A 25,316-nucleotide genomic window follows, 5' to 3' on the forward strand; every position below is an offset into this window, starting at 1 on the left:
CAGGAAAAGTCAAATCACTCCAGTCAAGAAAACTCCAAATTGGGTTACAGAGTCAGGCACAACAGGAATGACCGACCAACAAAAGGGAAGTTAAGAAGTGACACCAATTTTTAAAAAATTAATGACATTTTACCACTCGCATGAAAGAGTGTTCCAAATCACTATTGATCAGAGAAATGCAAATTAAGACAACTCTGAGATATCACTACACACCTGTCAGATTGGCTAAGATGACAGGAAAAAATAATGATGAATGTTGAAAGGGATGCGGGAAAACGGGGACACTGATGCATTGTTGGTGGAGTTGTGAATGAATCCAACCATTCTGGAGAGCAATCTGGAATTATGCCCAAAAAGTTATCAAAATGTGCATACCCTTTGATCCAGCAGTGTTTCTATTGGGCTTACACCCCAAAGAAATACTAAAAAAAGGGAAAGGGACCTGTATGTACCAAAATGTCTGTAGCAGCCCTGTTTGTAGTGGCTAGAAACTGGAAAATGAATGGATGCCCATCAATTGGAGAATGGCTGGGTAAATTGTGGTATATGAATGTTATGGAATATTATTGCTCTGTAAGGAATGACCAGCAGGATGAATACAGAGAGGACTGGCGAGACTTACATGAACTAATGCTAAGTGAAATGAGCAGAACTAGGAGATCATTATACACTTCAACAACGATATTGTATGAGGACATATTTTGATGGAAGTGGATTTCTTTGACAAAGAGACCTGAGTTTCAATTGATATGACGGACAGAAGCAGCTACACCCAAAGAAAGAACACTGGGAAACGAATGTGAACTACCTACATTTTTGTTTTTCTTCCCGGGTTATTTATACCTTCTGAATCCAATTCTCCCTGTGCAACAAGAGAAATGTTTGGTACTGCAAACATATATTGTATCTAGGATATACTGCAACATATCCAACATATATAGGACTGCTTGCCATCTAAGGGAGGGGGTGGAGGGAGGGAGGGGAAAAATCGGCACAGAAATGAGTGCAAGGGATAATGTTGTAAAAAAATTACCCTGGCATGGATTCTGTCAATATAAAGTAATTATTAAATAAAAATTAAAAAAAAAAAGTTATCAAAATGTGCATACCCTTTGATCCAGCAGTGTTTCTATTGGGCTTATACCCCAAAGAAATACTAAAAAAGGGAAAGGGACCTGTATGTACCAAAATGTCTGTAGCAGCCCTGTTTGTAGTGGCTAGAAACTGGAAAATGAATGGATGCCCATCAATTGGAGAATGGCTGGGTAAATTGTGGTATATGAATGTTATGGAATATTATTGCTCTGTAAGGAATGACCAGCAGGATGAATACAGAGAGGCTTGGAGAGACCTACATGGACTGATGCTAAGTGAGATGAGCAGAACCAGGAGATCATTATACACTTTGACAACGATATTGTATGAGGATGTATTCTGATGGAAGTGGATTTCTATGACAAAGAGACCTAACTGAGTTTCAATAGATAAATGATGGACAGAAACAGCTACACCCAAAGAAGGAACACTGGGAAACGAATGTGAACTATTTGCATTTTTGATTTTCTTCCCGAAATATTTTTACCTTCTGAATCCAATTCTCCCTGTGCAACAGGAGAACTGTTCGGTTCTGCAAATATGTATTGTATCTAGGATATACTGCAACATATTTAACATATATAGGACTGCTTGCCATCTTGCGGGGGGGGGGGGGGGGGGGAGGGAGGGAAGGGAGGGAGGGGAAAAATCGAAACATAAGCGAATGCAAGGGATAATGTTGTAAAAAATTACCCTGGCATGGATTCTGTCAATACAAAGTTATTATTAAATAAAATAAAATTTAAATTAAAAATAAAATAAAATAAAATAAAATAAAAATTAATGACATTTGTACAAAATGAAAAGAAATCTATTATTTAAACCGTAAAATCAGTCTTTTCTATAAACCAGTGCTAGGTTTCGGAGTCCAAGGCCAGTGACAATACATTTTTTTTTTATCTTGTTGCAAAAGTAATCTTGTATCCTGTGCACACTTACAAATAACTTCTAACTTTAAAAGGGAGGATAAAGATATATTAACACACATATGAACACACACATATAACACACACTCCTCACATATTTATGTGAGGAGTTCCATTAGAAACAAAACAACTGGTTCAAGAAGAAGGCTTTGCATTATCATTGTATCCCCTAAGATAGTACTTTAACTTTTTATGGACATTTAAAAAAAAAGTCTCCCTCTAATTCTTCACATTTGATTTCCAGAGACTGCTACAATGAACAAATTTTTGTTTTTATTCACTCAGGAAACTTCTAACAATTGTTTAAAAAAAAAAAAGAAAAGAAAAAAAGCTTTTCCTTAGAGGCAATAGGACCTATATGGTGAGGAATATAAATAAAGGGAATACAGTTTGGGGAGGAGGAGAAATCATCAATTAAAGGTTCAAAAAAAAAAATTAAGCCTATTGTTCTTGAAGCTTGAGCATTCTTATTCATCCCTTTGCAAGGCTGCTAAGCAACTTGACTAAAATGAGTTTAGGACAATTTATTTCTATGCAAATGTTTGTTTTTGATTTAGTAGGCTAAAGAATAAACTATTTGTCAATTAGTTAGTTTTAAATTAGACAAAGCTTATATTATTCTCAACCCTATTTTCCATATATAAAAATTCTCTAAGTTCCAAGGAATACTCTTGGACCACATAATTTGACTTAGTTAAATTATGCAATGCAGAAGGATTTTCCACATCTGGGAACTCTCCCATACAGATGAAAACTCATCAACTAAAACAATAACAAAAAATAACTTAGAACATGAGTCTGGTTCTATGTAAAGAAAATTCTCAGTTTCATATAGAATCCTCTGCTGTACCACTTGTATATAGAAATGGCTTAAGTTGTTTTGTTTCGTTTTTTATTCAGAATAAAGAGTTATACAAGATGGGCAGACCTGGATTGGTGGTGATCTGCCCTGGTGGAGTAAACAGCCTTGAGGAGTGCCATAGTATTTCTTTCTTTCTTTTTTTTTTTTTAATTTATTTATTTATTTATATTTATTTTTTATTATTTTTTTAAATAACTTTTTATTGATAGAATGCACGCCAGGGTAATTTGCCATAGTATTTCTATAGCAATCAATAAGTCATTAAGTTTGAGCAAAAATGTAGATTTAGTTTGGTGTTTAATTTAAGTGATGAATTAAATATAATAATGATAATGGCTTTTGCCAAGAAGTGGTACTCAAACCTAGAGAAAAAAATTCATTAGTTGTTTGGAATTTTTTTGTTGAATTTTTGCTTTTTTAAGTTTTTTTTTTTCCTCTCTTCTTGGTTCTAAGAGCTCTTGCAGATTGTCCCTTGCTTCTGCCTCTGCTGTCTTCAGCCTCCAGCAGTTTGTAAAGATTCCAACAATTGTGAACTTGGGAACTTTCAGGAAAAAATCCTGGGAAAAGAAAGTCTTGAGCAGGAAAAGCCTTAAGAGATGCAGAAGCTCTGTCTCCTTAGAAGGAAGGGCATTCTAAAAGCAAAGAATGAGAGACAGGTGTCTGGAAGACAGGATGATGAGAATAAAAGGTCCATTTGAGGGAGGTTAGATAAGCAAGAAAGGATCAGACTGTGCTAAGCCTTGACTGTCTTAGGCCATAAGAGTCAACCCTTTCCCAAGAAGTATTGGGAGTTTTTTTGTTTTGTTTTGTTTTTTGTTTCACTTTAAGTAAAGAATGGAGTGATATCTCTGAGAATAGGATCAGAATCAACCTGAATAGAACTGATTGGGTGAAGTTTTCTCAGTTTATGAGACTAGGTTTAAGTCACATGATCCCTATTCCCAAAGCCAGAAGATGAGGTCTTGGGCCTCAAATTTCAGGAAGTCACATGATCTCTGGGCCTAGATTTCTAAAGGTCAGACCCAAGTCAGTAACAGGAAATTATAGGAAGTGATGTGAAAAACAGGAGGCAGACAACATTGGTGACCATTAGTCAAAAATGGTTACTTCCTTTTAGTCTATCCAATGAAAAGCCTTGGGTCTTTTGCTATTTAACCGGGTGTTCTACTTCCTGCTGGTTGGGTCGAGCACAACATGGTGGGAGCTGGATTTCCTCTTGGGTGTGCTAAGTCTCTCCCAGCAGGAACTAAATAAATGCTTTCCTATATGGACCTGAAGAGTTTTCTGATTAGTTAATTTGGGAAAGGGGGTTTAGCACCCATCCCATCCAAACCAACTGAAAGAATGTATAGAGCCAATTACAATCTGCCCTCAAAAGGCAAACTTACCAAAGAAATGAAATGACAAAGTTATGAAGCAGAAAAGGATCTAGGTGCCATAGTATTCAAAAACAAAATAATTCCCAAGGTCTGACATTGAAAGAGATATATACATCCCATAGAGAAACTAAAGGAACCCATATGCTCTTCAAAGTTTGTGATACCTTTGGTAGAGAGGCAGCGAGGTGGTACAATAGTCAAAATATTGAGCCTTAATTAAAAAGACCAGAGTTAAAATCTGGCCTCAGACACTTAGTAGCTATATGACTCTGGGTAAGTCACCTAATCCTATTTGCTTTAGTTTCTTCATCTGTAAAATGAGCTGGAAAAGGAAATGGCAAACCACTCCAGCCAAGAAAACCCTAGATGGGGTCATGAAGAGTCAGACATGACTGAAATGACTCAACAACATGTACAGTGTAACAATAGCCATGCTAACCCACTTGCTGTCCCTCCCCAATGATGCTCTTTGCATTTACATCGACTCATCCAAGTTGAAAAGGTTCTCTGTGGTGTTCTTCTTTTATATAATATAAGATGGTTCTCTCTGGGAACAGGTTTCTTGGGGAGGTTTTCTGGAGGCAGCCTTAGTTTCGGTTCCAAGTAATAATCACTCCAAATACAGCCAGGAGTTAAAAGTTCAAATCCTTTAATATCTCCGGTTTCTGAATCTTCTTCCTGGGGCTCAGGTAGCTTTCTTAGAGGCCTCAGCTTTCCTTGGTTCCAAGAGCTCTCGTTGCTAACTTTTGCCTCTGCCAGCTTCGGCTTCTCTTCTTCCAAATGTCTCCAGCCAGCACCAAGGTGAATGTTGGAATGAATCTGCCTTGCCTCTGAGAGAGGGCTTCTGGCTCTCAATCTCCCAGAGTGCCTCTGTGTCTGTCCCAGAGTGCCCCTGTATCTAAGAGCTTCCTGCTTATACGAGCTCTCTAAAGATATGAACACAAGCATTGTTTCTATCAGTTCCACTTAGTATCTTGTTTCAAGTTCTGGCCCATAACATCTCCTTGTAAGATCAGATCAATCATATTGAACCATGCTAAATTAGATAATTATAGTCTCTATCAATTCTAATGACTTAACAGTTTGTAAGGATTCCAACAGTTCTCTTTCTCCATCTCTAGCTCTTGAAATCCCTAGTTCCTCTTTAAGACTCATCTACAAAAAGTATCTCCAGCTCCTAATACATTTCCTTTCAAAACTACCTGGAATTCATCTTGCTTAATTAGAATGTAAGTTCCCTGAAGGCAGAGGCTGACTTAGCTTTTTTGTATCACAATACCATATCATAATAAACATTAAATAAATTCGTGTTGACTGAATGCCTAGCAAGATTAACCACATAAAATTAACAAATAGAGAAGTTTTCAAAATATGTGTGAAACTCAAATACTTATTCATTGAACATCCATTTTCTAAACTCACTTCTGAAGACACTACAACTTTCAACTTACTTCTCAGGCTTGATGCCCAGTCTCTCTCCTCTGTCCATGTTAAGCGTGCCTGCTCCTTGGCCATAGCCATATCCTTTGGGTCCATATTTCTTTCCATAGCAGGATTTGCAATAGACCTCATCATCATGAATTGCCACAGTTGTGCTGTCTAAATTTTTCCTGCAAACCACTGGAGAGGAAAAAATGAGATTTGAAAAATGTCCCAAAGGAGCTCATTTTTCTCAGAATAACGACAGTACACACAATTAGCTACAAATGTCATTCACTGAGTGTTGTCCCAAAGCCAGAGAATAGTAGAACTGGTAAGCTTCATTTAGCCCTACAAATAAAGAGAGGGCTCTACTTTACTCCAGAGCTTTCAGGCATTTGATATTAAATCATGGAAATTAAGAGTTTAGTTGGAATAGCCTTAGGCTTTAACCTAGAAACTTGGCCTACCTTCACATACTACGATTGTTTCTCACTTTTCCATACTCTTATCCCACAAATCTCTCTAAAATGGTTTATAGTGTATTTGTAGCACTTGGAAGGAGAGATTTGGTTTGAAATCCTGTCTTAAACACTTGCTAGTTTTATTACTATGGGCAAACCACTTAACTGCTGTGAACCTCAATTTCCTTATCTGTAAAATGGGAATAACAAAAGCACCTATTCTTCACTGTGGTAAAATCAAGTGAGATAATGAATGTAAAAAGTTTTGCAAATCTTAGAGTGCCATATGAATATCAGCTTGTGTGTATTTGTGTTTGTCCCTAAGACAATAGGAAACTCTTTGTGAAGAATTTCTCAGTCCCAAGGCAAACCACTTATTACTTTATAACTTGTAGTTTTAGAGGAAAGGTTCTTAACTTTTATTTGTGTTCTAGACACCTTATCAAAGTATATTTTATGAAATAAAATATAAAGAATTACATAGGAAACCAAAGATAATGAAAATACAATCGTCAAATTTATTTTTCTTGACGTCTAAAATAAGGAATCTCTGGGTTAAAGAATTGTTTGGAGTAGCCAAAGGACTAAGTGATTTGCCAGGGATATATGGTTAGCATGTCATAAAGCATGACTTCAACCAAAATCTCCCTAATTCCAAAAACAGGCCACAATCCATTTCAGCATCCTGACTTTCATATTAATAATCATTATCTTATTAATGGTAAAGTCACAATTTGCCATGAATCAAAAGAATTAAGAACTTTCTCTACCCTCCAATTGGTCATTGTAACACAATATACTACAAAGCACAAGACAGCAACTGCTCTGATCGGTTCCTCACTACGAACATCTATATCCCTTACATAAAACCAGCACATCTTTCTCCCGCTATTAATACACTTTCAAAAGTTTAAAGTGAGTCTGAGAAAGAGATACTGGGAACTCTCTGGGGCCACAACTTGGCAAGAGAAAAATCTCTAGCAACCAGAATACTAGTTTAGTAGAAAACATGCTTCTACCCCCATGAATCATCCTGGCAGAATTGAAATTAAATTATAGTAAATGAGCAACTTCCATAATTTGTAAGCTAAAGAAATTATTTTGGGTAGAAGAATGAAATGGTGTTCTCTGTTCTTTGGCAGCCTATACATTAGATAGAAACACAGCATTTATAAATGGGCAGCTTGTGTATAACATTACATATGGTAAATGCTCAAGAAAGGAAAAAAAACAAAACAAAACCTGATTCAGGGTTTAATAAACATTGTTGCTGGGAAATTCAAGTCTGACAGAGTGTTTACTGAACTGAAAAAATAACATAAGGGAAAGGACTGTACAGCCCGTCTTCAGTAGCACAAACTGGTTAAAAATAGCAACTAAAAAAAGCTGTCTTTTAAAAAGCTGAACTTTTCATTTTGATCCAGTCCAGGGATTTTATCAGTGTAGAGAACTCCAGGTATGGAAAATCCTTGAGAGAGAGAGAGAGAGAGAGAGAGAGAGAGAGAGAGAGAGAGAGAGAGAGATTGAGAAAGATTGAGAGAGAGAGAGAGAGAGAGAGAAAGAGAGAGAGAGAGAGAGAGAGAGAGAGAGATTGAGACTGATTTCCACTCAACTTATTTATATCTTAAAAGTCTCAGAGTTTCTCAGGGATCTTGAGAAGTTGAGCCCTGCCCTTTGTCATCTAGTGAAGGATTTGAAACCAGGTATCAGCCCTCCATCCATGATTATGGAAAGCTTATGTATTACAGTGGAAAGAGCATATGATTTGTGATTCAGAAGCTCTCTCTTTGAATTCCAGACTTGTTTTCTATTATCTTGTGATTGTGGGGAAAATCACTTTTCTTTACTGAGTCTCAATGTTTCCTTATCTGTAAAATAAAGTGTTGGACTAGATCTTTTCCAAGGCTAAGGGAGCATAGTAATTTCTAGTGCCTTTCTCTGTATTAGTTAGTGACAGCTGAAATCTGCTAGGTGGCCAGTGAAGAGAGAGCACTGAAGTTAGGAAAATTGAGATCAAACCTGATCTCAAACACCGAGTAGGTCTGTGTGACCCAGAGTGTGGATAATAATAATACCTACTCTCAGGGATGTTGGGAGAACCAATGACATAATATTTGCAAAGTGCTTTGCAAACTTTAAAAGATGCATAAAAATGTTAACTATTAATATTAGGGACAGCTAAATGGGACAGTGGAAGGACCTAGAGTCAGGAAGATCTGAGTTCAAATCCAGTCTTAGACATTTACTAGCTGTGTGACCCTTGGCAAGCAATTTAATCTGTATGTCTCAAATTTCCTCATTTTATAAAATAAACTAAAGGAGGAAATGACAAATAACTTCAATATCTTTGCCAAGAAAAACCCATGGGAAAAAAAAACATGGAGTTATAAAGAATTAGAGATAACTGAAAAATTTAATTAATAGTAGTAGTAGTGATAGTAGTGGTGGTGGTGATGGTGATGGTGATGGTGAGAATAGTAGGAGGAAGAGGAAAAGGAGAAGAAGAAGGAAATAACAAAGAGGAAGAGTAGAAGTATTTGACATAAGGACTGGAATGCAGGTTTCCTGACTCTGAGGCCAGCTCACTACCCACTAAGCCAAGCTTTCTCTTGTTATAGCCTCTTGACAGGACTATATCTTGCTTCATCTTTGCATTTCTAGTTCATCACACAAAATCACTATTTAAAAAATTCTTGAATAGCTCACACACACACACATATGTAGTATGAAGTATGTGCATATATCTTTATATACATATACATATGCCAAATTCTTATTTGACATTCACATATATAGTATGTATATAAGTCAAATATGTATATACTTACATATACACACATGTTAAATTCTTATAGCTCCAAGGTCAGATTTTTTCAAAATATGTCTCATTTCAGAGACAAATAAACTCAGGAAGTAACAGTAAAATCATTGCCAAGTACAATTTGCTCTTACAGAATAGTTTTTTAATAAGTGTTTATTGTACCGAATGAAATGACTGGCATAGTTGAGTCCTTTTTAGTATGAATAATGACTCCTGTAAAGTAACAATGTATTTGAATATATACTACTCAAAGTTATAATTATATAAAAAATGGTAATTGGCTTCAGTCCAATGAAAACATGCAGTAGAAATTGGGATAGAGCTGTACAAAGAAAGAATCTAGTTAAACACAACTGTGTCAAGGTTAAGGACTCGTAATTTCATTGTATGAGAACTTCCTTTCAGCACACGTCACCAGGTCTATAAAAAGTGCTAGTCTGTAGGATTGTCTGAAACTCAGAAAGCCTGGCTATGATCATACGGCTAGCGACAAGAGGCAACATTTGCATCTGGAATCTTTCTAAATTGAAGCACAGTCCTCTATCCATTGAGCCATTCACCTCCTGCTAGAAATAAGAGGTGACATTTAAAAGAAGTGGGACCTTTTAAGGTTTCCTTGTAAAGAACTTCTTGACTTACATTCTCCCTTAACTCACTAAAGCTTTGGAAAGTAAATTTTTTTATTGAAGAAATAAATGTTCTATGGGTTTATTTTTTCTTTCAAAAGGACAGATAAATTTAATGTATAAAGAGAACTTTCTCCTATGACTGAGAAATGGTCAGCAAAAGTAGTGCTGCTTTTGATTTTTTGCAATGAGATTTTTCTATAAGACCAGGTCATTCAATCTAGTTATGCTCAAAGTGATGAAACTAGAAAAGCTTCCAGTAAACCAATGAAGTAGATCTAGTCAGACAATATTATATAAGCCTTTTGAAGAGGAGCTTAAGAATCATAAAGTTGAATAAACCAGCTAAATCTTAGTTGCAATCTTTTGTTGTAATAAATGTCTACTATGTGTGTACTGTCTTTTCCTTATTTCCCTTACTAACAAAATACATCAGAATAAGTGCATTTTTCTTTTAATTAAGAAAAAAGATTGTTGAAATTGAACCAACTCTTTACTGGCATCAAGAATTTTAAATTTTACTTTTAACAAATGAGACATTTCTTTCTTTACCCTTTAAAATGCAGTAAAATTACTGTTTAATTGAAAGTTAGAATTGAGATTTTTATCTCTGGGGACTATGATATCATTGATATGGGTAACTTCTAATGGGACAGTGAACTCTACTTGCTTCATGTTGGCATCTATTCTCAGTAACTTGTCAAGGGGCACTAAGAAGATGAAGGGCTAATTTGTGGTCCCATACATATTATGGGTCAGAGGCAGGACCTGAATTATATATTCCTGACTTCAAAGTTAGCCCTCTATTCAACAAACCATACTTCCTATCAATCAATCAATCTGTTGCTCAATAAACATTTGTTAAGCACCTACTATGTGCCAGGAACTGTGCTAAATGCACAGTTCCTGCCCTCAATGAATTTAGAATCCAATAAAAAGGCAACATACAAATAAATATGTACAAAGCATATATATGATTAAAACCATATATATGATTAAAAGGAAAAAATTAATAAAGGGAAGGCACTGGAATTAAGAGGGTTTGGCTGCTTCTTGTAGAAAATGGGTTTTTAGTTGGAACTTAAAGAAAATCTGGAAGGCTAATAGGTGGGGCAGAAGAGGGAATAAGGGATGGCTAGACAAGAAAAGCAAACATTCTAGTTCTACTGTTTCTTTCATCAATTTTTACTATCTTCTGTATAAAGGAAAATTATTGTATAGTTTGCTCACAAATATGTTACATGCTGGTTTGGGAATATACTCATTAATATTACCACCCAACACTGATATGGCACTCTTTTTTCAAAGTATTTGTGTGTCCTTCAAGAAAGAAATCTACAATTTAAGTTACAAAAACTAATACTATTAATAATTCTCGTATTATTATTACTTATTAATAATATTTATAAGTAATTGGAATATTTCTCTATCAAGTCTCTATCCAATCCATTTTCTACTCAAGAATCAAAACGATCTTTCTAAAGCTCTGCTCTATATTACTCCTCTACTTTGATTACTCTAAGGGTCCCCCCTTGCCATCAAGAGCAAATAAAATCCTTTATCACTTGGATTCCTTCTACTTTATAGTCTTCTTACACTTTACATTCCAACCCATCCTTTGCAAACATATATAGGCCCATTTGCTTCACCATCTTCTGACATTTTCACTGATTATTATCCCTAATTTCTGGAATGCTCTCCCTCTTCATCTCTATCCCCTAGCTTTCCTGGCTTCCTAAAAATCTCAGCTAAAATTCCACCATCAGGAAGTCTTTCCTGATCCCCCTTAATTAGTCCCTTTCCCTGTTGACTGTCTCAGTCCTGAAGTTGGGAGGATCTAAATTCAAATCCAGCTTCAGATACTTACTAGATGTTTGATCTTGAGCAAATCAGACCCTATTAAACTTAAACCTTATTTGCTTCAATTTCCTCCTCTGTAAAGTTAGCTGGAAAAAGAAATGGCATTATACTTGGGATCACAAAGAGTCAGACATAACTGAATTGCTAAACAACAACAATAACAGTAATATGCAATATTATAAATGGCCAATATGCTATTGAAAATCAGCATAGAATAAATAGTAGTTAGTAGTCCTTTGTCCCAGGAAGACTTGAATTCCAGTCCTGCCTCTAACTCATGGTAGTTGTATGACCTTAAGTAAAACACTTCTCTTCTTGATGCTTTCAACATCTAAGATTGTAAGTTACAAAAGAGGTGTCATCCTCCATTTGTAGTGGAAATTGCTCACTAAAATCTCCTTAGATTGATAAAATTCCACCATCCAGTGCTTATCCAGAATTTGCCTGCCTGTGTGACATAGCTCCTACAAGGCAATGGGCTCCACAGGGAAAAGAGAACTTGTTTTTCTTATTTCTGCATCTCTTCCTGGTAAACTGAATGCAGTAGAGTCTTTATTGTAGTAGTCAGAGTTGATAAGGAAACCTGGTACTTACCATTAACAACTTCACTCTCCATGTTCTAGAAGTACCCAAGGAATGAAAGCATCGTTGGCTTTGTGTGCTCCATAATCCGTGTGTGTGGTGTGTGTGTGTGTGTGTGTGTGTGTGTGTGTGTGTGTGGTCTTTCTCTACCAGTATTTAAAGAGGCTACTTCTTAGAAGCTGCAAAGTAGTCTTGATCTATGATAGACTTGAACCAGCAGAGGGCACTGGCTCTTAGATAACCTACCAAGCTAGAAATGTTTCATGGATAGGTTTATGGACAGACTATCCTATCTGTTTTAGAAGCCACCAACTAAATGGTGGACAGATCACTGTACTGGGAATCAGGAAGACCTAAGTTCCAATCTTGTCTTGGATACTCTCAGTATGACTCTGGTCAAGTCATTTAACTTCTGTCTACCTCAGTTTTCTCATTTTTAAAAGGGAGATAATAATATCACCTGTCTCCCAGAGTGGTTATAAGGCTCAAACAAGGTGGGGGAGGGAAATGAAGATTGTTAAAAATATTACATAACTTGGTAGACTAGAAAGAACCATTGGATTGAGTCAGAGCATCCTAGTTCAATATTACGGTGACTTTGTTTAAATTTGAGGGTGAACTAAATGGCCTAAAAGAGTCTCTTTCAGCTTGAAATGTAGGCTCCTTTCTATATAATCTCAGGTAAGTTAGTTTTACCCTTCTGTAAAAATAGAAGTATTTTTGAATAGAAGATACTTCCAGCTCTGTCTAGTAGGAAGAATATTGGATTTGAAGTCTAAGGACAAAGGCTTAAATCCATGCTTTGTCATCAGCAACCCTTCTGCCCCCATTCCTTTTCTACAAAAGTTGAACTAATCGACCTAAAAGGTCCCTTCTAGCTCTAGCTAGGTCTATGAGGGTAACCTTTGGAGCTAGATGAAGCTCCCAGAGCCAGGAAATCCTATCCACTTCAGGTGTTTGACCTAAGTTAAATGAGAGGAGATAGGAAAAGGATCTGTGATTTCACTGGAAGAAGGAACTATTAGTTAAAGAAGCTCCCTTTACTAATACAACCAGTCAATAAAGTCAGTCAACAGAATTATTTAAAGAGCTTTTACTATGTGCTAGGTATAGAGTTAAGTGCTGGGCTATAAAGAAAGACAAAAATACTTGCCCTCAAGAAGCTCACATTCTAGTAGGGGAGATTGCTCTCTTTCCTTCTCTCTCTCCCTCCTTCCCTCTCTTCCTCCCTTCCTCTCTCCCTTTCTCCTTCCCTCTTTCTTCCCCCTCATCCTCCCTTCTCCTTTCTCTGTGGTAGATTATCTAAGCGCCTGCGCCCTTTGCTGGTGCAGAGTGCAAGATTATTCTACAGCTTCCAAGTAGGAGCCTCTTTAACACTGGTAAAGACACACACACACACACACACACACACACACACACACACACACACACTGTGAGAGAGAGACAGAGACAGAGAATAAATGGAAGGGACATCTCAGAGAAGACAGGATGGGAAAAGCTTCCTCAGAAGATAAAATCTGAGCTGAAGGGAGATTCAGTTAGGAAGAGCTGAGTTACAATCCTTCATACTTCACTCTCTATACCACTGAACCCCTAATAGATAAGGTCACAATAGGCAAAGGTTACTTACTGCACAGAAAGCAACATCTATGGAAGCTTCTTCCATCACACTGCACCTCTTCAGCATGGTACACAGTTCTTCCACAGGCCCCACATTTGTTACCACCTCCCCAGTTGGGCATTTTGACTAGAGAGAGGGAAAAAAAAACATTTCTGTAATATCTTGGGAATCAGATTTTAACTAAAACACAGAAATAGAACAGTAACCTCAAATAATACAAGATAACTAGATATTTAACTTTGTTTAGAAAGTCCACCTTTCAAAATAATCTCATTTTTTTCTCATCCTAGGTTGCCAAGTCATTTCAGGAGTTTGATTTGTTATATAACACTATTTTTCCATGATGAAGGATTTTGTTCAGTGGAACAGTACAGGCCTCCAGGCACAAAACTACAACTGCTCCCCAGGAATTCATTCCTGGCCAATGAAGGTGGAGATCAGATCAAGGGCTATTGTCCATCCAATCCTGATACTTGAGAATAAGTAGATTTCTTGGAGTAAAGAGCTTTGGGTTAGGTTAAATCACTTGTGACAATATCAAGTTCATACCATTTAGTGAAAAAATGCTATGACATACTCATAGGGGAAAAAGAAACCATCACATGGAACTTCAAAAGCATAGTTTCTATTTGTTAGCTCAAGGTTTAAAGTAATTATAAAATCAATGGTTATAACTGTGACAAGTCCATTTGCATGCACAAAGGTTTACTATAACTACAATAAATACCCCTCCAGATGGAGATAATTTAAGTTTCTAAGCTTCACTAATCTGGGGTATTTTTCCATAATGAAAGTCAAGAAATGGTGCCAACAGTATGGTGCCAACAGTACAGCTTTATCTCTTTGTTCTAAGGCCTGTCAGTAAAAATGCACAGAGTACAGAATTTACTTCATAGCATCACAAATCATTTTTTGAGCAGGTCAGGATAGTCCTTGAACAAAAGCCTGAAGTCACCAGGAGACTGGAAGCCCAATCTTAACCAGTTATAAGATCAACTCAGAATGATCTATAGTCATCCTTACAACTCAATGGTATGCATTAGCTTCAGGGTCAGGTTTCTCCTGAGAAAGGATTATCAAATTAGTCCAGGAAGTTGAGTTCATATTACAGCATTCCCTTCCTGCTTAAACAATCCAGTTTGATTTGATATTTGCCAATGGTGTACATTCCTAGATTAGTATTTTCCATAATTATCCATGAGAAATTTTAGTATAGAAGCAGGACCAAACAGATGATTTTCAGGATTAAGAAAAAGCTACCATTCCATTGTTACACAAGCAATAATAAACCCATGTCTGAAAAAATAAAATTAAATCTAAAAGTTTTATTTATTCTTCTGGTATTATAAATCACTCTTAATTTTCCTATAAGACAGCTGCCCTATTGTTGAAACTTGGAATGAAACTTGATCTTGTTTTTAAATAGCAAGATACAAATAATACTTGGGCTTTTCAGCCTGCACTGGGAACACTATAGCTATATAGTTAAGTGCATAATCCACGATTATAATCAGGTATTTATTCCTCAAGGCTTCAAAGGTTACCCCTACCCTTGAATACCCTTTGGCTGACTGAGCTCTGCCAACAATTGCAGTTCATTCAATGGACAAAACTTAAGTGAGTAGGTACATACATTCAAAGCACATGCAGAAGAGGCACATTGGGAAATGTGTGAAAAATCCCAACAGTTCACAGGGGTTTCCAAAGTTTTATGTGCTTACTTCTCATCAGAAGGCCTTGAAGGAATACCAAAGGTGTTTGGATAGGACATGAACAGACAATTTTCAAATGAAGAAATTAAAACCATTTTGAGTCATATGAAAAAATGCTCTAAATCACTATTGATTAAAGAAATGCAAATTAAGACAACTCTGAAGTACCAAATGATATATGTTAGAAAGGATGTAGGAAAACTGGGATGCTAATACATTGTTGGTGGACTTGTGAACTGATCTAACTTTCTGGAAAACAGTTTGGAACTATGCCCAAAGGGCTCTCAAACTGTATACACCCTTTGATCCAGCAGTGTCTCTACTGAGCTTATATCCCAAAGAGATCTTTAAAACTGTTTGTAGGAGGATGTCCATCAGTTGGGAAATGATTGAATAAGTTATGGTATATTAAATTTATGGAGTTTTATTGTTCTATAAGAAAAGATTGGCAGACCTAGGGAGGGGAAGGGGGAAGGAGAGGAAAAATTGGAACAAAAGGTTTGGCAATTGTCAATGCTGTAAAATTACCCATGCATATAACTTGTAAATAAAAAGCTATTAAAAAGAAAAAGAAAAAAAGATTGGCAGGATGATTTCAGAAAGGCCTGGACAGACTTACATGAACTGATACTAAGTGAAATGAGTAGAACCAAGAAAGCAGTGTACATAACAACAAGATTATATAATGACCAATTCTGTTGGACTTTGCTTTTTTCAACAATGAAGTGATTCAGGCCAATTCTATAGACTTGTGATGGAGAGAACTATCGGCATTCTGAAAGATGATTATAGGGGACTGAATGTGGATGACAAAGATGTCCAGAGATACAATCCACAGAGCATAAAGACCTGACTTCAAATCTAATCTCTTAATAGACATGTGACTGAGGTTTGTCAGTTGCTTTCCTTATCTATAAATAACAATAATATCACTTATACAACCCAAACTTGTTGTGAACATAAAATAAAATTACAAAGGGTTTTGAAAACCTTGTATGCTGGTTTGTTTTTTTTAAATCATTATTATTACACAGAAAATTATGAGTTTTATTTTTTTTAAATTACAATTTCTCTCACACCTCACTATTTTATGCAATTGTGTCACACATCTAATGTCACCTATCTAAAGGCAAATTTGAACTCAGGTTCTTCTACCTTGAAAGCAAGTGCTCTATCCCCTATATTATTTAACTGCCTCAAAACACCTCACTTCTAGAGTAAACATTAAGTAGTCAGACTTTCACAAAGTGACTAATCAGATTAGTCACTGAACAAAAAGCATTTGGGATTTATTCTATCACTGGGTTTAGAACTGGCAAGAATATCTCAGGGAATTTAGTCCATCTCTTAAAAATATGTTATTCTCAGATAATGAAATTATTCATAAGCATGGTCCCAGAGCTAGAAGGAACTTCAGATGTGGCACATCTAGTCTAAATGCAATTTTTCAGATGAGGTACAAGGAGGTTAAAGTATTATGTGTATTTTCTCATACATCTTCTAGGTCAGGCTCACTATATAACTAAACTGGGATTTGAATCTAAAAGCTTTGATTCCAAATTCATTATTTTTTCTACTCAACAAAGCACTGTGAAGCATCATCAGGCACAGTGCTGGGGATACATAGAAAAACAAAAACAGTACCTATCTTCAAAAAACTTGCATTCTAATGGGAGAGATTACTTGTAAACAACTGTATACAAATAAGATAAATACAAAAATAATTGAGATAAGCTGTTTATCTTGTTTCCTTCAGGCAGGGTCTTTTACAGAGGCCAGAAGTGAGGAGACTTTCTCTTTGAAGGAATTTCAGAAAGTTTCAGGGTCCCCCCTTCACCAGTAGTAAAGAAAGCTGAGAAAGGCTTCATGAATGCAGAATTTTAATTGAAGAAGGAATCTAGAACATGGTTAAAGAGGAAGAGCTTTCAGTTGGACAATTTACCAAACAATATCTTAAATTATCTTTTGTCTCCTAGTAGGCTCTGGCTAATTAACAGAAAGAGGATTTCCTATTGTTGTGCCAAAATATAGAGATGAATTGAGAAATATTAATTTTTAATAAGAGAAAAGTCAGCTTTGGCCACATAGGATCAGTATCCAAATCATATGGTCCCGGAACAAAAGGACACAGGGCTTTTTATGGGGTTGATAGAAACCAGCAAATAGCTTAGCTTGCTTCCTTATCTAACATATTTGCATCTGTTAAGGGAATACATCAAAGACAAGGGGCAGGTAGACAACAGTCTTGCAACAGTCTTTCCACTGCTAACATTATGCAAGAGAGGAGACAAGGGTGTTTTGAATGTGCAAAAGGGGTTTGGGATTATTGGGTCAATTTAAGTTCTCAAATCTAGTTTTCTTGGGGGGAGGGGGGATTGGCCTAACACTATAATATATTCTGCTAAAGATAACATTACCCTATTTCAACAGAAATAGTTGTGTGACTTTGGGGTAAATAACTTGACAAGGAGGCAGCAAAATGCAGGGAGAAGAATGTTGAATATGCAGTCAAAGGATTGAACGAGATAAAATGAGATCTCTCAAGACAGTTGAGTAAGGCTTCATTTATTTCAAAGTTTGAGTAGGCCTGAAGGACTTTAAGGTCAAGGGCATACTTAAGTCCCCTTCTTGTTATCCTCCCTATTTCAGCCAAATATGGGCAACTATGTACTTGTTGGCCAAGTTCAATTTCTTGGGTAGTTCCCGCATTTAGAATGTAAGATCCTCAGCCAATAAGGATGAGGGTCAGTGGTGGGAGGGGGAATTTGCGTTAGGGATAAAAGCGCCGACCCTACCCCCTACCCCCTACGGTGCTTTCTCCCTTCAACTGTCTGCTCGATGGTGGGACGCCCGATTCTCACGAGAACGTAAATAAACTTTGCTTTGCTTCTAGAGATCTATCCAGTTGTTTTATTAATGGTTTCTGACCCACACAGGATCAACCAAGTTTAAATCCTGTGTAAGTATGACTTTGAGGAAATCCCTCTGGATTGGGTTTTGCTTTTCCCAATTTCTATACTCCTAGAATTACAGACAGCATATTGAAGCTGAAAGAGTCTTAGAGATTCTAAAATTATGACCCTCAGATCCCTGGTAATTCCTGAAATCTTTTCAAGGGATCTATAAAGTCAAAACAATTTTCATAATAATACTTCTTATTGCTGTATCATTTCATGTGACCCCATTTGAGATTTTCTTGGCAAAAATGCTGAAGTAGTTTGCCATTTCCTTCTCGAGTTCACTTTATAGATGAAGAAACTGAGGCAAACAGGGTTAAGTGAATTGTGCAAGTCACACAGCTAATATGAGTCTGAAAATGGATTTGAACTCAGGTCTCCTGACTCTAGGACTGGTGCTCTATTTATTGCACCACCTAGCTGCTTCTATATTAATAATACTAAGGTGTTTTCATTTGTAATACAATAAATATTGATAGCTAAAGAAAGGCTTCATAGGGGTATCCTTAATAATAATGTATTTAAGAGCACAAAGGGGTCATGAGGACAAAAAGTTTAGCAATAGCTCATCTAGTTCAATCCTCTCATTTTAGATTTGTGGAAACCAAAATCCAGATCAGTGTATGAATTTGGCACAACAGGTTCGGGGTTCAGGGAACCAAATGAAGAGGTTCAGGGTTGCATCCCCAAATGATTAGGTTTGGCACAAGGTCCCCTTGATTCCCCTAGGATTCGGCGCAGGGCAAGGAGTTGTGGGAACCCCTTTTGGTGGCGCAGAGGTTCTTTGTAAAGGAATTTACAAACCCGAAAAGCTAGACTGGTAAAAGAAGTTTATTATTGGCATTGGGAAGTCAGCCTTTGCTATCCATGAAAAGAAAGACTGAATTCCTTGGTGTCAAGGTCCTGACAGAGAAGTAAAGTTTCTATCAGAGAAATCCTGATAGAGAGATATAAAGTCTTGTTAGGGAACTAGATGAGAAAGAGAAAGAGATAGAGGGTAATGCTTAAAGAGAATGTCATTTCAGCAGGCAGAGGGTTGCTGATATGCCAAGGTGAGAGAGAAATTCCTTGGCATAGCATGGCATGGCATATTAGGTCCTCTGCAAGGATTGATCCCCAAGTTGGCTCTTTTTATAATAGAAGCCTAGGCTAGCAGCTGTTGATGGAGACTAGGTACAGTTTGAGCTGGAATCAGAATAAAGAATCTTGGAATTGAATGAGTATCTCTGGGCTAATCTTCACTTCAATAGCTTCAATAGGGAGCTTAATCAGTAGTGAGTGTTATCAATGGTGCTCTCAGTATATCAGAATGAAGCTGTTTATCCTGTTTCAATCAGACAGGATCTTTTACGGAGGCCAGAATTCAAGAAAACTTTCTCCTTGAAGGAGTTTCAGAGAGAAAGTTTTGGGGTCCCCGCTTCGGTTTCAGGCTTCGCTCATCAGTAGTATGTGACAGAGAAAGACTTTTAACCCAGGTGGATTCTCTGATTGCAAAATTCAAAATTTTTTCCATTGTATTTTGCTACCTCCCATGTCAAGTTATTTATCCAAGAAAGGTCCAGAGTGCTGAATTTTACATTGATTTACTTTGACTCCTGAAGATTAGGAACCCTGCCATACATGAAAAAAATAGTTGCATTTTTCCATGTGAATTAAAATAAAATTCCATTAAAATTCATTTGAATTTAGGTCTCACCAGGCTTTTGGAGGTCAGACTTCATCCACTTTATTGGGAAGCACTATGGAAAGTAGAGAGGAGGACATTCCCACTCTGGACCTTTCTCATTGGTAACAGCTAGTACAATCATCTACTATTTCTTTGGCATTCTTGGCCTTGCTCCACAGTGTAAAAGTCAAGATTCCATTTTTTATACAAGTGGCTGGCCTTGCTACCCCACCACAGCTGACATCAATCATGGCAAAAATGGATTTTTACTCAACAAATCTGACCTGCATTCCTTTCTCAAATCTTTGTGCATTAATTTACAAAATGGCAAGGAAAGAAATAAAACTTCATTTTACAGATAACATTTCAGAAAACAGCCCAAAGTACAAGAATGTTTCTGGTTTCTAGGCCAGGTCTTTCGTTTTTAATATCTAGAACAACCAGTTTAGTTGGGAGAATCCATCACTACAAGAAATCATCAAGTTTTAAAAAGGCTTAATTTATTTCTGAACACCCATATGTGCTTTATCCTGCATAGACTTGCTTAGAATCCACCCAGAAGTCAAGGAAAGATCCAAAGACTTTAGGGGGAGGGGGAAGATAGGGAAATTTTCTATGAATTATAAAGCTTGAATCTGACTTCTATTATGGTGAGGTTACCAGAATGTTACATCATCCTCTTACTCAAAACTGCCATACACACACACACAAACACACACACACACACACACACACACACACACTTAGGTTGAAGTCACTGACATGATTTAAAATCTGAGGGACCCAAATCTACTAAGTTCAATAGTACATTTGACACTCCTTCAGAAGACAAACCACAGAAGCAATGATTAAAGTATTTTCTGGAGTGGATTCAGCTTACAGACTAGACACCAAATGTTTCTGGAAGGTTTTTTTTTTCAACAGGAGATAAGACTTTAACATTTTGCCTTAACCTTGATAGGATGAATTCTTTAATATAAAGTAGATCCTCATCTTAAACCTCTTCATTTTTAAGGAAAAAAATTAATTCTCTTGTTTTTTCAATCTTTATTTTCCCTCCCCTAACAAGCAAATCATCCCTTATAACATTGATTTTTTTTTTTAAAAAGAGAGGAAAAAATCCCTTTAGCAAATAAAACCAAGACATATTGATACTGAAAGCAGTTAGTTACATATAGGCATTAGGTTTGGCGTCAAGAAGACCTGAATTCAAATTCGACCTCAGACATTTACTAGTTGTGTGACTCTGGAGAATCACTTACTCTCTCTTTCTTGTTTTCTCAACTGACAAATAGGGATAAGAATAGTACCTCTTTCACAGGGTTGTTATGAAGATCAAATGAAAGGATATTTGCACAGTACCTGGCAAATTATAGGTACTTAATAAATATTTGTTCTCTTCTCCTCCTTTTCAAAACTATATATAATATTTGGATCCCTTCTTTCAAAGGAGTTCCATTTATTGGTCAAATAAGCATCTAATGACCTCTTCTGTGCTAAGTATTAGAGATTTTAAAAAAGTAAAATAATTCTTGCTCTCAAGGTTTGTCCTGCTGAAGGAGAAAAAACAGGTATACAAGGAAAGTAATATATAAAGTGTACAAAATAAACACCAAGTAATTTCATAATTTGGGAGAAAGAGCTCTATCTATCTATAGGTTCTCCTAGAGTTCAGTCTTGAAGCAAGATGAATTAGTTGGAGAATAAAATCGATAAGGTAACCAAATAAACTAGATCTTAACACATCATTTTAAAGTCACTTTAAAAATTAAGCTTGTTATAGGGGTACTCATCTCTGCAAAGAGGTGCTATATTCAAGATAATGAATAAAATATAACTTTTTTGACATGGCTAATGTGGGAATTTGTTGTGCTTAATTATGTATAGTTCTTCCAAAGGATATGTTTTTATATCAAGGTGGAGGGAGAAAAAGCTTGTTAATTGAAAAATAAAGTACATTTTTTAAAAAATTAATTAAATTTGTCCTACAAATACCCAAGGAAGACTTATCTTCTCCACTGCTGAAACTTCCACTTTCTATATATCATAGAAGAGAGGGGGGGAAAAAGTTATTTAATTTAGCAGTTGAGACCAGAAGTAGACTTTCAAGCTTAGCAAGGTTCTTTGTCTATCTTTATCATTCCTCTAAAAGATTCTGCCCCTAAACAAAATCATTTGCCGGTCACCATCAAATGCTTCCTCCTTCTGTAGACTTCCTTACTTGATGACCTCATTCACTCTCACATCTTCATTTATCATCTCTTTACAGACAATGTCCAAATCTCCAGCCCTATCCTCTTCACAGGGCTCCAAGTGAAACAGTTTCATCACCTAAGACTCAACATGATCCAAATCTCCTAAAAACTGCTACCTCTCCAAACCTCCTCATTTCAGTTGAGGACACCCCTTATTCTCTCAGTCACTCACACCCTCACCCTTGACACATATAAGACCAGCTAATAGTCCAAGATTAGGCTCTTACCTACTTTTCTAGTTATGTCATACACACCATGCTTTTCATGTACTTTATATTCCAGCTAAACCAGATTAGTTTCTGTCTTCTCTTATTCCTATCCCTCCAATTCTTAGAACTAGCTCCAATCCCCTATAGGCATGTATTAAGAGATAGATCTTTTCTTGACACTGATAACAGTCTGTTTGGACTTCTCTTTAAGTACTTATAATATAAATATTTTAATTAAAAAATAATTATATATGCAGAGAAATGTGCTGGTGGAAGACAAAAAACAAACATTCCCTGGCCTCAAAGAGTTTACATTCTACTTAAGTTACTTATAATACCCCTTTGCCTTGCCCCTTGATTCTAGGTTTTTGGCGAAGAGGAAATTTATCTTGTTTTACCTTTGCATCCCTATTGCATACCAGCACCATATAAAGAAAGCCCAATTACTCTAAAACACTTAAGTGGAGAATGCTCTTCTTTCTCTCTGCTAACCCAAGCTTAATCTCCCCCCAAAAGAGAGCTTCCTTTTTCTTAGGAATCTTTCCAGGATTAACCCCAACCCATTCCAATGTGTCCTCATATAGCCAGAAAGACCTGAGTTCAAATTTAGTCATAAACAGTTTTTTGTTGTATGGGCAAGACCTTAACCTCTGCCTGCTTCAGTTTCTTCAACAGAAAATAATAATACCCAAAACTTCCCAGGTTGTTGTGAGCATTAAGTGCAATATTTGTAAAGCATTTTCAGAAGTGCCTGGCATATAGCAGACAGTTAAATTATCTTCCTTTCCTCTCTCCCTTCCTTCCTTCCTTCTTCCAATTCTTCCTTCCTTCCTCTGCACTGCAATTTATGACACTGCCAAACACTGACTTGATACACAATTTGGGTCAATTTTAAAGTCTAATTACAAAGTTGGTACTAGCTATATTTTAAATTCTTCTGCTCCTAAAGCCAGTGGCAAAGAAGGTTTTGCTAAATATTTTGCATTTTTTCATTTGTTTTAATTCATAACATGGTACAGGGGAAAATGGGCTGGATTAGCAATCAGAGAGCCAGATTCAAATCCTATTCTTTTATTTTTGTAATTCTGGGACCTGCAATTAAGTCATGGAGTATTTATTAAATGCTTATTATGAGCCAGGCATTCTACCAAGAGCTGGAGATTCAAGGAAAGATAAAACTAATAATTGCCCTCAAGTTTACATTGACAACATGCAAGCAATTATGTACAAATAAAATATATACAGAATAAATTGGAGTTATCTTAGGTGAAGGCAGTAATATTAAGAGAGTAGCTAGGACTATTGGGCTTATACCCCAAAGAGATACTAAAGAAGGTAAAGGGACCTGTATGTGCCAAAATGTTTCTGGCAGCCCTGTTTGTAGTGGCTAGAAACTGGGAATTGAATGGATGCCCATCAATTGGAGAATGGCTGGGTAAATTGTGGGATATGAATGTTATAGAATATTATTGTTCTGTAAGAAATGACCAGCAGGAGGAATACAGAGAGGCTTGGAGAGACTTACATGAACTGATGCTAAGTGAAATGAGCAGAACCAGGAGATCATTATACACGTCGACAACGATATTGTATGAGGATGTATTCGGATGGAAGTGGATTTCTTTGACAAAGAGGCCTGAGTTTCAATTGATAAATGATGGACAGAAGCAGCTACACCCAAAGAAAGAACACTGGGAAACGAATGTGAACTATTTGCATTCTTGTTTTTCTTCCCAGGTTATTTTTACCTTCTGAATCAATTCTCCCTGTGCAACAAGAGAACTGTTCGGTTCTGCAAACATATATTGTATCTAGGATATACTGCAACATATCTAACATATATAGGACTGCTTGCCATCTAGGGGAGGGGATGGAGGGAGGGAGGGGAAAAATCAGAACAGAAGCGAGTGCAAGGGATAATGTTGTAAAAAAATTACCTTGACATGGATTCTGTCAATATAAAGTTATTATTAAATAAAATAAAATAATATATATTTTAAAAGAGGGTAGCTAGGTAGTGCAAAGAATAGAGAGAGCACTGAGCTTGAAGTCAGAAAGACTTTCTGAATTGAAATCTGGCCTCAAGACATTTACTAGCTCTGTGATTCTGGACAAGTCACTTAACCTTGTTTGCCTCAGTTTCCTCATCTGTAAAATGAACTTGGGAAGGAAATATCAAAACACTACAATATCTTTGCCAGGAAAACCCCACATGGACCCACAGAGTCAGACATAACTCAATAATGGGACCAGGAATTTTTTTTTCTTCCAGAAAATGGAATTTTTAGCTAAAATTTGAACTCACTATCTCTAAGCCTATTTCCTGATATGTAAAAATAGAGGATTGGACAAGATAACTTTTACGGTCCCTTCTAGTGCTCTATAAGGATTTTATAGAGTGTTAGTTGCTCTTTTAGAATTCCAAAAAACACTTGTGTAAATGACTACTCTGCCCATTGCTTTGGCTGTTAGGATAAACCCAAGATCAAGCCTTGGCACTCAGGAAACAATGCTGCATTTGGAAAGATTATCTCTGGCCTCCACTGTCAGGTCTGGCTCTTGCTTCCCATGTGACTTTAGACAACTCACAACATGGCCTATTTCCTTCGCTGTGACATGACAGAATTGGACTTGAAGACCTAGCTAGCCTGAAACTCATTACCTTCCAGGTGAGATTACTGAGGTCCAGAGGTATTAAGGAATTTCTCCCAGCTCACCTGGCTACTACAAGATCAGAAGCCAAATTCTATCTCAGGTTTTCCTTATCCCAAGCCCAGAATTCCATCTACTACACATGATGTTATATTTCAGACATGCTATATTTAGGGTTTACATAAGAACACTGCCCTCATTGTTGTGATT

At 36.6% G+C, this 25,316-nt stretch overlaps 1 protein-coding gene across 1 annotated transcript in view; it reads right to left on the minus strand.

The window, feature by feature from the left end:
- The window catches only part of CSRP2 (cysteine and glycine rich protein 2), a 32,142-nt gene that overhangs the window by 4,905 nt on the left and 1,921 nt on the right, over window positions 1-25,316 (minus strand). Inside the window, exons 2-3 of the mRNA XM_052001392.1 lie at window positions 13,665-13,781; window positions 5,714-5,882 (exon numbers count right to left, since the gene is read on the minus strand). Coding sequence (XP_051857352.1) covers window positions 5,714-5,882; window positions 13,665-13,776 — 281 coding nt within the window. The 5' untranslated portion in view covers window positions 13,777-13,781. The remainder of the gene's footprint in view (window positions 1-5,713; window positions 5,883-13,664; window positions 13,782-25,316) is intronic.

This window comes from Antechinus flavipes, chromosome 5, assembly GCF_016432865.1.
Source record: "Antechinus flavipes isolate AdamAnt ecotype Samford, QLD, Australia chromosome 5, AdamAnt_v2, whole genome shotgun sequence".
Classification (NCBI taxonomy): Eukaryota; Metazoa; Chordata; class Mammalia; order Dasyuromorphia; family Dasyuridae; genus Antechinus; species Antechinus flavipes.